Genomic DNA, 16,586 nt, shown 5'->3' with positions numbered 1-16,586 from the left:
AAATAATTTGTATAAATACAATCTGTTGAAGCCCAGTAATGATAATATATATTCTCCCTGCTTAATCTATTAAAAAAAAATCATAATTAATATAAGTATTATAATGAAATATTAAATAACATTGAATAAATAAATCAAATTAAATAAATGTTAAGTTCAATTCTTGGCATTTGTGTGTATGTGCTGCAGCCAGCAGATGTCACCCATGGGCGCAGTAAACACTGAGCATGTGACACTGTAAGAGCCTGTAAGATCTGCGGTGTGTTTCTGTTTTTTCTAATAATCCATGACGAGCCTCTTCTGACCAAACCCCGTCATCAACACACACAAACAAACAACACTGGACAAGTGACAATGGCGAGCAGACGGGCCTCGGTGTCCTCCTCATCGGCGGGTCTGGAGGCCTGGTTCCCCGCGCCCGGTAGCGCGGAGGATGAGCCGGAGCTGCGGCGGCTTCGGGAGCGGCTGCGCGGGTGGCTGTCGCAGTGTGAGCCCGCGGTGATCTGCGCGCAGCGGCTGCTGGTGTGGGAGAGGCCGCTGCACAGCATCATCGCCGCGCTCGCGCTCAACACGCTGTTCTGGTGAGACACGAGCGAATAAAGCTGTTCATTTGGAAGGGACGACGTTAATCCTGACGAGTAGTTAGTCATCTGCTTAATCTGCGCGTTAGTAGTTGCTTCGGGTCGAAGTTCCCCCGTGTTGCTTTTGTGTCAGCTTCGCTGTACGTTTACTGTTCCTCGGACATGTGCTAATTTGTTTTGGATACTGTCATTACTGCAGTACCATGGTATTCTTGCGCGACCATGTAAATACCATAGTAACTGTACTTTATCGTAGTATACGCCATTACTATGGGTTTTGGACATACCATAATATTACCATATGATTAATATGCCATACCATTACAAGTACTTTGGTAGTACCATAGTACAGTCACGGTATCAGACGGTAATAACATGGTACTATAAACCATAGTACTGAATGTTTTCCATATTCATATACAGTACAGTATCATGGTATTTACAGCACATTGTACTCTAATATTTAAGAATATAATGACATGTTCAAAAACTATGATAGCGTCTAGTCCAAAAAAAACATGGTAATACCATGGTACTTTTTTTATAAGGGTTAAACACCATGGTGTATGATTATCGTATGTTATTGGACAAAAATGCCTCGGTAATACCATGTTTGCTTTGGACATTTACTGCGGTATTACCAAGAGATTTTACCACATAAATACTATTTTACAGTGGTAATACCATCTGCATCACAGAACTTCCTCTGTTTGTTTAATATATAACATTAAATATTTATAACAATATAATATGTATTTTATACATATGAATTAAACATAAATATATACAATTATATTTATAATTACATAATAATAAACATAAAATACAATTCTGTATACTTACACACACACAAACACAGTATACACAGAAAGATATTCATCTGTCCATAATATTGAAAATTTATACCAATTATACCTTTGTATTATGGTGATAATATCACAGTTAGTAGGCAAGAACTATGGTAACTTTTCTTATATGGGGAATTACATACATGACTTATTTGTGTCATATGTTGTTTTTGTAATTGGATAAGATGCAGATTGTGATGTTTGAACAGATGTATGTGTGTTCTAGGCTCCTGTCGTCCACATCTCTGAGACCCTTGTTCCTCTTGAGTGTGTCTCTCATTGGACTGACTTTACTGGAGAGATGGAAAGGCAAGCTGCCGCAGATCACCGGTAATCTATCGATGCCACTATATTGTGTATTTGATTCATAGCAACACCTACAGACGCACACCACAGGACTGGGAAATATAGCTTATATAATGTATTACACATGTTTTGCAGCATTGTGAAGATGCTTTGATCTGCAATGCTCTGAAATGTATTGTTTTAAATTTGGGGACACAATTTCAACTAAACAGTCACGTTTATTAAGTAGATTTAAAATGTTTAAAGCAAAAACTAAAAAGCATTCAAATCTAGCTAAAATGAAGGCATGTTTTACTCACCATTTACCACTAAATGTAAACTTTTGGATTATTTTTATTTATATGCCCCAATGTAACAATAGTAATGCACTGCTATTCAAATATAAATACAATATATATATATATAATATATATATATATAGATATATATATATATATATATATATATATATATATATATATATATATATATATAGATATATATATATATATTATTTATTTTTTTTTTTTTTTGAAAGAAGTTACTTTTATTGGGGCATCAAATTCATGTCACTAAAGACATTTATAATGCTACAAAAATATTTTATTATATATATATATATATATATATATATATATATATATATGTATATGTGTGTGTGTGTGTGTGTGTGTGTGTGTGTGCCTGTTCATTTGAACTTTCTATTAATCAAGTAATCGAGAAAAAATGTATTACCACTACCAGAAAAAATATCAAATAGCACAACTGTTTTCATTATTGACAGTAGTAAATGGTAATGATTTCTGAAGGATCATCTGACACTGAAGATTGCATTAATGATGCTGAAAATTCAGCTTTCAAAATTATTCATATAGAAAACAGTTTTTTTAAATTGAATTAATTATTCACAGTATTACTGTTTTTACTGAATTTTTCAATAAACAAATACAGCCTGTAAAACCCTGCAGACCTAATGTTAGAGAAATTGTTATTGTAAAACATCTCTGTTGTCACGAAACAAGAAGGGATCGCAAAACTAGTCCAATGACACAAACATAATAGTAACAGACGTGACATAATTAAAATGCACAATTTATGATTCAGTTTAATTTTATATTTTCCACAGAATCATGTTTTTGAATTTTTAAGAGAATTGTTTGAGATTGCATGAACATTTTACCATTAAGAAGCCCATACATTCACAGTTTATTGTATTAACCTCTTTTATTTTGCTCTTACTGTTTGCTCCTCTGTTCTCTACAGTGTGGCATCCAGAGGCATCTGTCGTTGAGCGGTATGTGTCTTGATCTCTGCGTGTCTCAACAGCACCTAAGTGTCCTCTAAGTGTTTAGACTGCTCAGTTTCATAAATTTCCCTTTGCTGTATCCTTTGTTGTTCCTTATTAAATTAGTTTAAATTTGTCCTAACTGCACAAGTTAATTTGTAAATGCTGTTACAGAGAAACGCTAAGTGAGCAGCCACATTTGTTAAGCGTCGAGGAGCTCAGCCATCATCTCGCCGAGAGTTACCTCACCTCCATCCTTTACATCCAAGAGATGCTTCAGTATAAACGGCAAAACCACGGCAAGGTGGGGAGAATGTTTCAAAATAACACAAAAGTGATAAATATGTCTTATCCTCATGTCATTCAAAACCTCAAAAGTCTACACCGTTTAAAAGTTTGGGGTCAATAAGATATATATTTGAATTTAATAGTTTTCTTCTGCAAGCCTGCATTAAGCTGATCAAAAGTGGCAATAAAGACTTTGACAAGGTTTTCATGAAGTTTTTCTAGAATCATGAAAAAATGTATGCAAAAATATGAAGCAGCACAACTACATTCAACATTGATAATAATACTGAATGTTTCTTGAGCAGCAAATCAGCATATTTAAATGATTTCTGAAGGCTCATGTGACACTGAAGAGTGCAGTAATGATGCTGAAATTTATGTCCAGAAAGTTTTTACTGATCAAACATTCTTGTTTCTCCTCATCAGTTCTGCATCATGATGTGTTCAGGATGTGTCATGCTGGCTGTGGTTGGACATTACGTTCCCGGGATTATGATCTCCTACATCATATGTGAGCAAACTTCCCTCAGTTGTTTTTGTTGATTTCCATAAATTACTTTTACACACACTGCTGCCCTTTTGCTCCAGCTAGTCAAATTGCGCAACACACAGCTATTCGAGTCCACCTCTGCACTTACGTAACACTCTGGTTGTATTTTGCATTGCTGTAAAGAAGCATAACAAAAAGATAAGTATATCACCCAGAGAGGAAACATATATTGCCAGCATTTCTGTTTGGCTGGGTTAAAAAATTCAGTCACATTTAAATACAGAAATATAATGGCTTGACAAATCAGACACATTATTATTTGTTATATTTAACAAATAATTCAACAGACCCCTCACCCAACAACCGGACTTGGTGCCGGGATGTCTGTGAACGACCCCCCAGGCCACTGTTTACCATGGCAGCCAGGACATATTACAAGATAAGGCTGGCTTTATGACCCAATAGAATACACTTCACCCCACTGAGAGTCACTTCAAAACAGAGTATCAGACATGTACAGCCCATAGGAAAAGACTTCTTTCATTAATTCATAGCAAAAACTTTTTATTGGGGGATGTCCATATTGGTAGAAATTGCAGTCCGGAGGCACCTATATTGTACCGAAAGGGCATTTTAGTGTCAGTGATTAAAGTGGCAGGGGCTTGAGCACTGGTGTGTATTTTTACTGTTCTTGTATATTGTCTTTTGTATTGTATACTGTTTTATGCATGCGTTATGATAGTTGATATAACCTCACCTATACCATGTTTGGTATCGACACATTTGTATTTTGAAGTTCTAAATGATAGGATATATTATTGGTTGATACCTATGCAACATATTAGTATTACAATAATCTTTAATAGTTTTTGCATCAACAACCAATCCAGTTACATATGCAAAGCACCATGCTAGAAGACAAAGAGTCATAAACTCCGAAAGTTTAAAGGGGTCATATGATGCAATTTCAAATTTTCCTTTCTCTTCGGAGTGTTTCAAGCTGTTTGTGCATTGATAAGATCCCTAAAGTTGCAAAGACTAAACTCTCAAACCCAAAGAGTTATTCTTTATCAGGGTTTTTCCTGGGTCAAAATTGGTCTTCGGTGGTGGCTGACCGACATGGTCATCCACACACAGCAAAGAGTACCCTAGTATCCATGATCCGCAAGCCCAATATTGACAATAAATGTTAAATTTAAAATAAATACAATAAGAAACATAATTACAATAAGAAACAATGTGATTTTTTTTCTTATCCTATTTATTCATGAAAAAACGATCACTGTCAGGCTAGATAGTAAAAGAAAGCGATTACAACTTATTTTGCATGTAAACATTGTCGAGACCAAAGTATATTTGAATTGTCAAAGGTATCACAATTTATCTATTTACAAATTATGCAATTATCAGACACAGATATTACCTGTCACTCTCACTGTCATCCTTATCTTGCACTCTTTGCAAAAAAAGCTGTGATTTTTCCATGACTGGCTTTCATAGTTTTGAAAGATAAAATCCTTTTTTGATAGACTTTTAGTATAATCATATCAATTTAAAAGTACCATTAAAAATGTAGCGTTAAAAGGTGTAATAGTGTAATTTTTTTACCATATAAAATTTAATAAAATTAGCAGCTAGCTAGCAACAGGTTGCTTTGTGCTTTGATCTAGTTTCATCTCACTCCAGTCTAACTTTAAATGATTTTATAGGCAATTTACTACACATTGGCAGAGGCCTATACATACTGTGGATTAAGGCTAAATTTTACTAAACACTCTCGCTAAATGGGGTAAGCACACTTACTTCCTCATTTCAAATGTGTATGTTCTTCTAAGAAGTAATGATTTGTTATACACTGATTCAGACACTGACGGGCAGACCAACTGCTTTAACCATTCATTATAATGAATCGACTCAAAGGAGTCATTAGGTCGCGAATCGGACTTTAGCGGACGTGTTGTGTGGGAATCCTGGCTGTTAGGACATCGCGAAAGATTCGTCAACACACACACACAAAAAAAACCACTTCATTACTGGATATAATTTTTTATTTTTTTTTTGCATTTATTTAAAGTTATGTCAGCTGCATGTGCTGAATGCTTGTCACAAGTTGTAAGAGAAGATAAGGCGATTTTTATTTTTTATTTTTTTTTGACTGCAATTCACACCCAGCGGTAATTCAGCAAAAATATTCTCCGAATGCACCACGTGAAACATGGATTCGGTCTTCCGACCTTTAGGATCAGTTGATTTTGATGCGTGGGAGAGAGCAAAGACAGAAACTGAAGACGGAGGGCCCTATCATACACCCGGCGCAATGCCACGCAAAAAAAAGCACAAGTGTTTGCTAGTTTCAGTCCGGCGCCGTTCGCATTTTCCCGTCCAGTGCCACGTCGTTTAATTAGCAAATGCATTTGTGCCCATTTGTGCGCCCATGGGTGTGCTGGTCTAAAAAAGAGGTGTGTTCAGGCGCATTGCTATTTTAAGGAGCTGAAAATAGACTGCGCCATAGACCAACTCAAACCTGGTCTGGCGCGATGTTTTTTCTGTTATTTAAAGAGCGTGTTAGTGCACGCTGCTTATTAAACACAGCAGCACACAAACATGCCAAATATTAAAAATTAAAGGATTGCGATGCATAATAATTTTTTGTAGGCTATTAAATATAAAAATGCCTACAATGTCATAATGGATAGTCATCGCATGTATCAGAATTACGCTATCTATTTGCTCGCACACGAGCAGCCGTTTTCATCCCGGAGATGTGTTCTGTCTTTGCGCTTGCCAAATCCCGCCATGTAAATAGCAAATCTGTCATGGCACGAGCGCAACTGGCTCTACGTTGGAAGATGAGACTCTGATTAGTTTATTGCACATTACGCCCAAAAAACACCCATTACTCATTAAGAGAATAGGGACAACCCATTTAGACCATGCGCCCCGGCGCGCCAACCGTTTTTCCGCCGTTAAAATAGCAAAAGTGGATTTGGACACGCCCTGAGTGCACCTGCGCCGTGCGCTTTACACTTTGCGTTTAGATCGTTAGAATAGGGGCAGGTGAGTGCCTGCGCGGGGTTGGGGCGCTGTGCTCGTTCTCTCTGTCACTCCGTCTGTAGCCTGCTTCACTCACAAAACCCAATTACAGATCAAATAAGGCTTTGGCGGGACAAAAAATCGTTTTGGCGGCCGCCAAAAAATTTTCAATGTAGGAAAAACCCTGTTTATAAAAGTTAAGACTTGTCCACGCCCTCCTAAAACGCCTCGTTTAAACACGCCCCCACATGTCTTTGTCACTGTGTGGGAAGATTTGCATAACACTGCCCAAATGTTCACTCAAAGAAAGAAGGCGTAACTTTTGTTCTCACTGTAGTATTGTTGTTTGGCCTTCCAAAAGAGGACAATATCCACTTGCTGGTCACTGAGGAAATACATCAACTTTGCACTGTGAATCGTTGTATTGGCTTTCACCGTGGACAATGCAGAGTCCAGCCCGGGGTCGTCACATGTGGTTGCCGCAAGCCTGCCGGCCGCTCCTTCATCGAATCCACCAGCCGGGCCGTTCTCAAGACTGCCGGCTGCCGCTCACTCAAGCCCGCCGTGTGTGTGATGCTGTGTGTTTCGTTGTGAAAGCGAAACTACTTTGTTTGGCCTTCCAAAAGAGGACACAACTAGAAATCAGTGGTTAAGTTGTATTTACAACACTGTTCCAGTACAGTTCAACCCAAATATTCAAATGTTTGCAGCGCATTTTATGGAGGACTGTTTCCTGAACCCAAGAGAGTTGTTTCTACAAAGTGGGGCAATTCTAACTTTGCAAGGACAGTCTGGTACTTCTCACAGCCTGTAAGTACGTTTTCATATTTAAAGAATTTGCCACTGACAAATGACAATTCAAACGCAAGTTTTGAGCAGTGTAGTGTAGCGCTTGTTGTTTGTCTTTTCTCCGATCACAAATGCAGACATGGTTTTATGTTTACGCAGCGCAATATGCAACACAACGCGTAAAAAGACAATATAAGTCATTATAATCAGTAATTATGTCCCCACCGGATGCAACAAATGCCTCGTTTGTAATGGGTTTTATTGGTTTTGTCTTGTCTTGCTGGTGTTCTGAATGGGACACGCATCACAGTATGGCAATGGGCGTAACATTTCCGTTACATGCTTGAGGCATTCAGCCAATCACAATGCATTGGATAGCTGGCCAGTCAGCGTACACCTCGCTTTTCAGAATGATGAGCTTTGTAAAAATCGATGTGTTTCAGAAAGGCAGGGCATAGAGGAGCAACAATAATGTACATTATGTGAAAAGAAAAAAAAAAACTTTTTTTAACCTTAAAGAGCAGGTCATATGGTATTTTAAAGTGTCCTAATATTGTGTTGGAGTCCCCTACAAAAGGTTTAAAGGAATCTAAGGTCAGAAACATTGTAATTTTCTCAAAATATACATTTAATATTAGAGTCATTTACCAATGATTTCAAAACGATTCGTTCCAAGCAAGTTCAGAGCAAAACCCTCCATTCCATAAGCCTACTCTGCTCTGATTGGTCAGCTGGACAAGCCTGTTGTGATTGGCACAGAGAGGAGGCCCTGAGACAGTTAGCGAGTGCTACCATTGACAAAGCACCTTTACATAAAACAGTAATATAGTGCTCCAATCCGTTCTTATAATAATGACATAAAATACAAAAACACTTATGCAAGCGAATCGTGCCCACAGCTAAAGTTTAGCTGTTAAACTGTGAACACTTGGCCGAGTGCTAACGTGACTAACTGATGAAACAATACAGTTTGTAAACAAAAAATGTCTACTGTAATGTTTGAAGAACGACAGACAAAAGACGCTCTGTCGTAACTTTTGTCTCTCCCACATTAACCATATAACGGCCCGTGCAGCACAATAAACAGCAATTTCATAATGATTATAAAGTCTGTGCGCTACATTACATTCTTTAATTATTAAACAAAGTAATTAGAACAACATCAGTATACAATAATCAACACATTCTTAGGAAATAGTAGGTTCACAGCGAATTATCAGAACTACTTCAGTAAGACAATAATATTGTGCTTTACCTGGAAACCTAAAGCTGCTCTAGGTATACATCACATATTAGCACAAAAACCTTTTTTGAGCACTCAATTGAAAATGTACACAACGTATCAATCATACTACTTACAGTTTGTGGTTCGATGAGCTTTTTAGTCCAAATTAAGAAGACTAGAAGCCAACGAAGATAAAGGCCAAGATTAGAGAATCAGTCCTTGGTAAAATGACATGCACACAACAAAAGGCTTGAATTGTATTTCTGTGGTATCCTTGAACACAGCGTCTTCTCAGCATCATTTAAACACACTATCTAGCGGAAGTGTATGTGGGCAGGTCAGACTCTGTTCATATTTTGCGGGCAGGTGGGGATTATGCAAATGTGTTACCCAGTAACGTATACCCATAACAGGCAAAAGATTCGGAAATATAACGACTTAAGGCGATTCAGAACCGTCTCTCTCTTTTGAGAGACAATATATTTATTTATCATCCACTTTTTCGAATAATAGCTACATTATAAACTGCAAAAGAGATATTTTTCAAAAACCCATATGACCTGCTCTTTAAACTGCATAAACATTTTGCATTACACAAAATACACAACATAATGTTCTTTTTAGCAACGTCATATGACCTCTTTAAATTTCTATTGGCTCACTGGCCCCCTGGAGGTGTGACAGCCACAGAAGTTAAAAGGCCTTACATCCATGAACCGGACTCTCTTCTTCGGCGCTCTTACCTCCTTGCCTCTCGGACATCCAGTCCACCTGTGACCTGCAGGGAATCCCCAATGCTGGCAGAACATCAAGTTACAGCAAGCCATGTTGCAACTTGTCACCTGGGAGAGAACTCTCCCAATCACCACAGAGTCAGAATAACATCTTTGGAGTTCGTAACTCTTCAAGTCCAGAAGAACGCGGTTGCAATTCCAACACCATTGAACCTTCAAACCATCAAGACTTTCACCCGAGACTGCAACTGGACGCTCGTTCAACGGCCAATGCAATGCAAGTATAGTATAAGCTGTAGACCCCATTGTCCAGCGGCGCTGATGGTTTCACTCAGGTGGTTAACTGACTCATTTTCATAGCTTCATTCCCTGTTTCTCTAACGGTTTCATTCAGTCTCATTTGCCCTTCACCCATGTATGTGTGATTGTATGTTTGTTTCTTTTGACTAGTTATGTGTTAGTTTAGTTAATAAAACTTTCATTAATTTCATTTTATATTCTGTCACTGCTTGTGAATAGTGTCCCTTTAACAATCCGATCTTATAACACTAGTACTGTAATAAAGTTATTTTCTATGGCCATGGAAATATCATTTCTTAGAGTTGATATGAAATTACACTGAATCTTTGCTGGACAAACAGATTAGTTGATGGTAATATTAATTCTGCAACAGTTACTACTGGCAACTGATATAAATAATTGTCATTATTTATATACATTTCTCTTTTGAGATAATTTGCTACAGATATGATCATCTTTATACTACAAAATCTGCATACTATAACCATTCAAACAGGTGTCAAATCATGTGATAGTAATGTATTTTCTTTTCAGTGAATTTTGTTAAAGAAGATGGGGAACATATCCGGGTCATATTTTACCATGAAATCAAAAAAGAAAATATTTGAAATTAAGAACATTTTAAATAAGAAAAAAGGCTACTTTAAGGTGTTTTTTTTATATATATATATATATATATATATATATATATATATATATATATATATATATATATTATATATATATTTTGTCATATATTTATAGGTACACTAGTATTCAAAAGTTTGGGGTCAGTAAGATTTATTTTATGTGTTTGAAAGTGTCTTATGCTTATCAAAGTTGCATTTATTTGATCTAAAATACTGTAAAAATAGATATTATGTAGTGTTATTACAATTTAAAATAAACATTTTCTGTTTTTATATATTTAAAATAAAATTTATTCCTGTGACACAGAGCTGAATTTTCAGCATGATTACTCAAGTCTTCAGTGTCACATGATCCTTCAGAAATCATTCTAATATTCTGATTTGCTGCTCTAAAAACATTTCTTATCATTATCAGTGTTCAAATCAGTTGATTTTTTTTTTATTAGTCTTAATAAAAGAACAACATTTATTTAAAAAACAGACGTCTTCTGTATTATACATATCTTTACTGTCACTTTTGATCAGTTGAATGCATCCAGAAGTATTAATTTCTTACAAAAAAGTTACTGACCCCAAACTTTTGAATGGTACTGTATGTAGAGGTTAATTGTATTTTTCTCTATCCTGCATTAGTGCTGAGTGTGCTGCTGTGGCCGCTGGTGGTTTACCATGAGCTGATCCAGAAAATGTACACCGGACTGGAGCCCATACTGATGAAACTCGACTACAGCATGAAAGGAGACACACAGCGCCGCAAATACGACAAGAGAAGTGAGAGCGTTGCCTTTGTTTAGTGTCCTAGATTGTTTGTTTTTCAAAACCCAAAATAAACACAATATTCTTTAAACTATATTATGTACAGAATGTTCGGTTAGGAAATAAGTTTTACATAGTGGTGAAAATAATCCTATATATCCTTTCCTTTAAGCTGTACCAATACATAGATTTTACACTAATAATTTTTATTTTCTAGACAATGAATTATATAATCACTGATAAATCTGATATGTCTGATATTTTTCGCCTGTTCATGCTTAAAAGTGAAATCAGGCATTAAGACATTTTAAATACAGTAAATTATGTTACAGAAACCTTGCATGAGTTTACAGCTGGAACTTGAATAAATAATCCCTAATATTATCTGAATCCAATATTGGACTGATAACAACAATAAAAACTGTTCAGTATTGGTGCCAGTATATTGTGCACTCTTGCTGCTGATATCACAGGTTGTTAGTGTGTCACTTCCTGTTAGATTGCGCTCAGGAGATGTGTGTGTTTGTGCAGAGCTGAAGAAGGAGCAGGGAGAGGGTGATGAACCGAGGGCAGAGACAGAGAGTGAGAGCGAGGAGGAGCTGTCATGTTTCGCCCCTACTGTGAGTTTCCTGATACTGGGTGCTTAGTTTCATGTTTGATGATGAGGGGACTCACTATATCCCATCTTAAAGTGGCCATATTCTATATGTAAACTTTTAGAACTTGTAAATATACTTTAAGTATGTTTTTCAGCATCATTACTACAGGCGTCAGTGTAACATGATCCTTCAGAAAAGTATTCATTTATTTTCAAAAAACATTACTGAACAGTGTAATTCTGGTCACTGATTGGTTCTTTCTTCGAGCAGGTGGATGTGAAGACTACGGCTCTGGCGATGGCCATCACAGACTCTGAGCTGTCCGATGAGGAGGCGTCTATACTGGAGAGTGGAGGATTCTCTGTATCCAGAGCCACCACACCGCAGCTCACAGACGTCTCTGAAGGTACTCAATGCTTTTTCATGTGCATGAAGAGTTTAGTCGGACTGATTAAAATAAATGTGTCAGTACCACAGATGACAAACATTTAACAGGTGTTATTTACTCCATACACTCACAAATGTTTGGGGTCTATATATTTTTCTTTTTAATGTTTTTGAAAGACTCTCTCATGCTCATCAAAGGCTGCATTTATTTGTTCAGAAATACAGTTAAAAAAAAAAAAAAATATATATATATATATATATATATATATATATATATATATATATATATATTAAAATGTAATTTATTCCGCTGAATTTTCAGCAGCCATTACTCCAGTCTTCAGATTTGCTGCTTAAAATAAATTCTTCTTCTTATCAGTGTTGAAAACTATTGTGCTGCTTATTATTTGTAGAAACCATAATACATTTTTTTCAGGATTCTTTGATGAATAGAAAGTTCAAAAGAACAGCATCATTTGTGACATTATAAATGTATTTACCGTCACTTTTGATCAATTTAATGTATGTAATTTCTTTCAAAAGCAAAAAAAAAATCTTACCATTTTTGAATGTAGTGTATATAACATAATATAAAATAACATATTTAAAAAATATTTTCTTTAACTGTCGAATTGTACCTAAAAGTGGCAAGATTTTTACTGAGCAGTAATAAATGAAAAATGAAAATGCAGATATATATTAGAAATATTAAAGTCAACATGAAATCATAATTTACACTGTTTACTTTGTTAGCGCACATTTCTAGGCTTAATTTAATCCACTGAAAAAAAAAATTTGTCCTGGTAAAACTTTTTTGGTGTAAATTGAATTTGAATAAATAATTTAATTATTCCTACTAGGACTGTCACTTAAACACAATCAACCAAGAATGGCTTACTGATTATTTTAACATAAAAAAGCCTTAACATTCTGCTTTATTGACTGTTTTACACCAAAACTACCTGTGTTTTCATCAACAGACCTGGATCAGCAGAGCGTGCACAGTGAACCGGAGGAGGCGTTCACTAGAGATCTAGCGGAGTTCCCATCAGTGGATGAGCTGCCTTCTATTGAACCGGGGCTGTTCCATTTCCCGCTGGGTGTTCTGGGGTCTGAGCAGGCGGGAGCATCCGGCTCCGAGCTCCAGGAGGAACCGCTGTCTCCGGCCAGCCTCCTCTTCCAGCACTTAACATCTCCGCTCCACTTTGTCAACACGCACTTTAATGGACACGGACAAGCGGCGGGGGCAGACCAAAGCATTGTGGGTACTGAGAAAGAGGGAAGGGGATTGGCCGAGGATGTTTCGAGACCCGCTCGGTCCCTGGAAGCCCTTAGTGAAGAGATAGTGAGCACGGCCATCTCTACCGTAGTACAGAACACTCTCTCAGCCCTGTTGCGATCTACGGAGGCCAGCGAAGGCGAAGGAGACCTGGCTTCGTTTCTTCCCACCGAAACGCCTCCTTGTCCAATTGAATCGTCCCTCGAGTCACCATCAACCCAAGAAGCCAGTGTTGAGGAAGAGGAAGAGGACGGTGATGTCACCGAAGCAAGCACCGAAGAGCAACCGGATCTCACGCTCGTACCCGCGGAGGAAGAGGACTTTGAGCTTCTGGACCAAAGTGAACTGGAACAAATGGATGAGGGGTTGGGCCTTGGTGTTGATGGACAGGAAGTGGGCGTGGCTTCCACAGAAACAGCCCCAAGCAGTCAGCAGCACGCAGACCAGCAGGATTCCTAGCTTCCATCTAAACTGTTTATTTTATTTATAGTCTATGTAGATACCATATACTGACAAAAGATTTGTGAAAGGGAATGTTGCGGTCATCTATGCCTTTATTTTGTTGTTTTCTGGAGTGAGATCACTGTGATTGTTGGTGCGCTTTTGATTCCTGAGCAGGTGAATGTCCAAAATGTAAAATGTATGACACAAAAACTAAAAGCGACGGTAACAAGGTTATCCAAATAGCCTTCAGCCTCAAATCCAGCCACTCAGATTTCAAAAGCGATTTAAAATAGATTTAGTTTTAATCATTTACTATATGTTTTGTCAAAGACCACATGTCTGCGACAGATGACAAGAGCCCTCTGGTTTATCAATCCCATGCTGACTGTTGTTATAAGGTTTAATGCCATTTGGGCTGAATTTTAGGACTGTGGAAGGGATTTTAGGACTGTGGAAGGAATTTTAGGACTGTGGAAGGAGAGGATGAGCGGGATATGACTGCTAATTCTCAGAGAAACACTGGTTATGTCAAACATTTCTTATCATCATCATAGCTAAACTAATATATTCTATAATATATTCCTATGAAATGGATGGTTTTATTTATTAAAATTGGTTAAAGTGAAGAATAGTTTACTATTAAATATGCCTCAAATAAATGTTTAAGGTTTATTCTGAGAGACAAAACTTAAAAAGTTTAGCACATTTGGCTGCATTCCAAATTAATTTCTGAAATTGTTTTGAGAAATGACTGTTGGATTGTGCCATTTAATTGTTTTTGAGAATATAATCTATAAAGTACTTTTTTTGCACAAAATTGATTGTGAATGCAGCGTAGCACACTTTAGCTGTCAGAAAATTCCCCATTCTTAGTGCTTGATTTTTTTTCCCCCACATCATGTAGACAATTAGGTGTTTAACTCTGTTCATATTCATTCAATATATTATGATTGGATGCACTTTTGCATTTTTGTTTCTGGATTTTCATAACCATACTAAATACACTACTGTTCAAAAGTTTGGGGTCAGTAATTTTTTCAGTAACTTTTCTTTTTTAAAGGTATAAATACTCTTATGCAGCAAGGATCAAAAAGCATTCATATGGTTGAAAGTGATTAATGGATTTCTATTTCAAATACATACTGTTCTTTTCAACTTTCTATTCATCAAAGAATTCAGAAAAAAAAAAAAATCCACAAAAATATGAAGGAACACAACCGTTTTCAATATTGACAATAATAAGAAATGTTTTTTAAGCAGCAAATCAGCATATTAGAATGATTTCTGAAGGATCTTGTGACACTGAAGACTGAAGTAATGATGCTGAAAATTCAGCTTTGCATCACAGGAATAAATTACAACTAAAATATTAGAATAGAACATTTTTATATTGTAATAATATTTCACAATTTGACTGTTTTTACTGTATGTTTGATCAAATAAATGCAGCCAGGGAGAGCATAAATGATTTACTGACTCTAAAATTATGAACGGTAGTGTATGTTGTATTGCATTGTAAAAATCACATTAAAAGGTCACATATTGCCTGAAATATAATTCAAATGATAAACTAAAATTTTTAGGGGGAGTTTGTGCATGGGCTTGACTGAATTATTTTCCTTTTTTTTTTTAACTGAAATGCAAATAAGAGGGGAATCCTAAGCAAATAATTTAGCCTTATTTGTATGCATCATTGAAAGATGTACACAATAAGTCATCAAGGTATTTCTAGAATTGACAATGTAAAGCTCTAATAGCATATTTGGGCTTATTTTAAAGAATTTGATTATTCATTTCTCTTTATATGTCAGTGTCAAAGGTCTCAGTGACTCCTTACAGTACATGGCACCGAATGAATATAATAAGATTTTATGATCTGATATATATTTTTTAATTATTAATCATACTAGAGGGAAATATCTTTAAAACTGGAAATGTGTATATAAAAACACAGTATATATTTAAAGGGGATGCACCAATCTTTCACACAAAGAAAATTTGACAGATCTGTTCATTGATTAGAGGCGGGTTGACATTCCTTTAAAGTCAAAAGTTATTCTAACACTGTGTCTTAACCAGTCATTATATATATATATATATATATATATATATATATATATATATATATATATATATATATATATATATATATATTTTTTTTTTTTTTTTTTTTTTTTTAATTAGAATTATGTTCAAGCCCCACCCACTGTAAAATCTGATTAGTCTAAAATCCTGCGCCAAATAGTTGCAAATATGGTCTGCGTTGCTGTGAGTGTATTTTTTATTTCAATGTGGAAAAACAAACTGCTTGCCGCATCGCAGTTTTTGGGATCGGACACAGTGTTTTTGCTTTGCACGATAGAGTGTGTTTCGTTCCTTCTCCTGTAGATACCCTCAAGCTGACACATCTGACACAGACCGCAGAGATTTGTGTTTTCAGATATTTAAGGAGAGATTATCCTTGTGTAATAGTGATTGTTTTGCTCATGTTGTTACTGCTTTATGATCTATAAAAAAAACACTTAGAGCATTTAACTACAAAATGTATTGTTGAATGTCATTTTTCTACTGACTTTGACCACCACATATTTCTAATATACACCCATAAGCTGGTTTTTAATTTCAAATGCTTTG

General features: G+C 36.2%; 1 protein-coding gene across 1 annotated transcript; it reads left to right on the top strand.

Moving 5' to 3' along the window:
* Positions 1-173: 173 nt before the first annotated feature.
* Positions 174-16,495, top strand: LOC109057259 (reticulophagy regulator 2-like). The gene is made up of 9 exons (XM_042742230.1): positions 174-581; positions 1,656-1,759; positions 2,978-3,008; positions 3,174-3,303; positions 3,714-3,798; positions 11,121-11,258; positions 11,775-11,863; positions 12,113-12,248; positions 13,210-16,495. Exons 1-9 carry the CDS (start codon positions 355-357, stop codon positions 13,965-13,967), a joined length of 1,698 nt encoding a protein of 565 aa, XP_042598164.1. The 5' UTR covers positions 174-354; the 3' UTR covers positions 13,968-16,495.
* The last annotated feature ends 91 nt before the right edge of the window (positions 16,496-16,586 follow it).

Source organism: Cyprinus carpio, chromosome A1 (assembly GCF_018340385.1).
Source record: "Cyprinus carpio isolate SPL01 chromosome A1, ASM1834038v1, whole genome shotgun sequence".
In the NCBI taxonomy this organism is placed as follows: Eukaryota; Metazoa; Chordata; class Actinopteri; order Cypriniformes; family Cyprinidae; genus Cyprinus; species Cyprinus carpio.
This window is presented reverse-complemented; position numbering and strand designations above follow the sequence as displayed.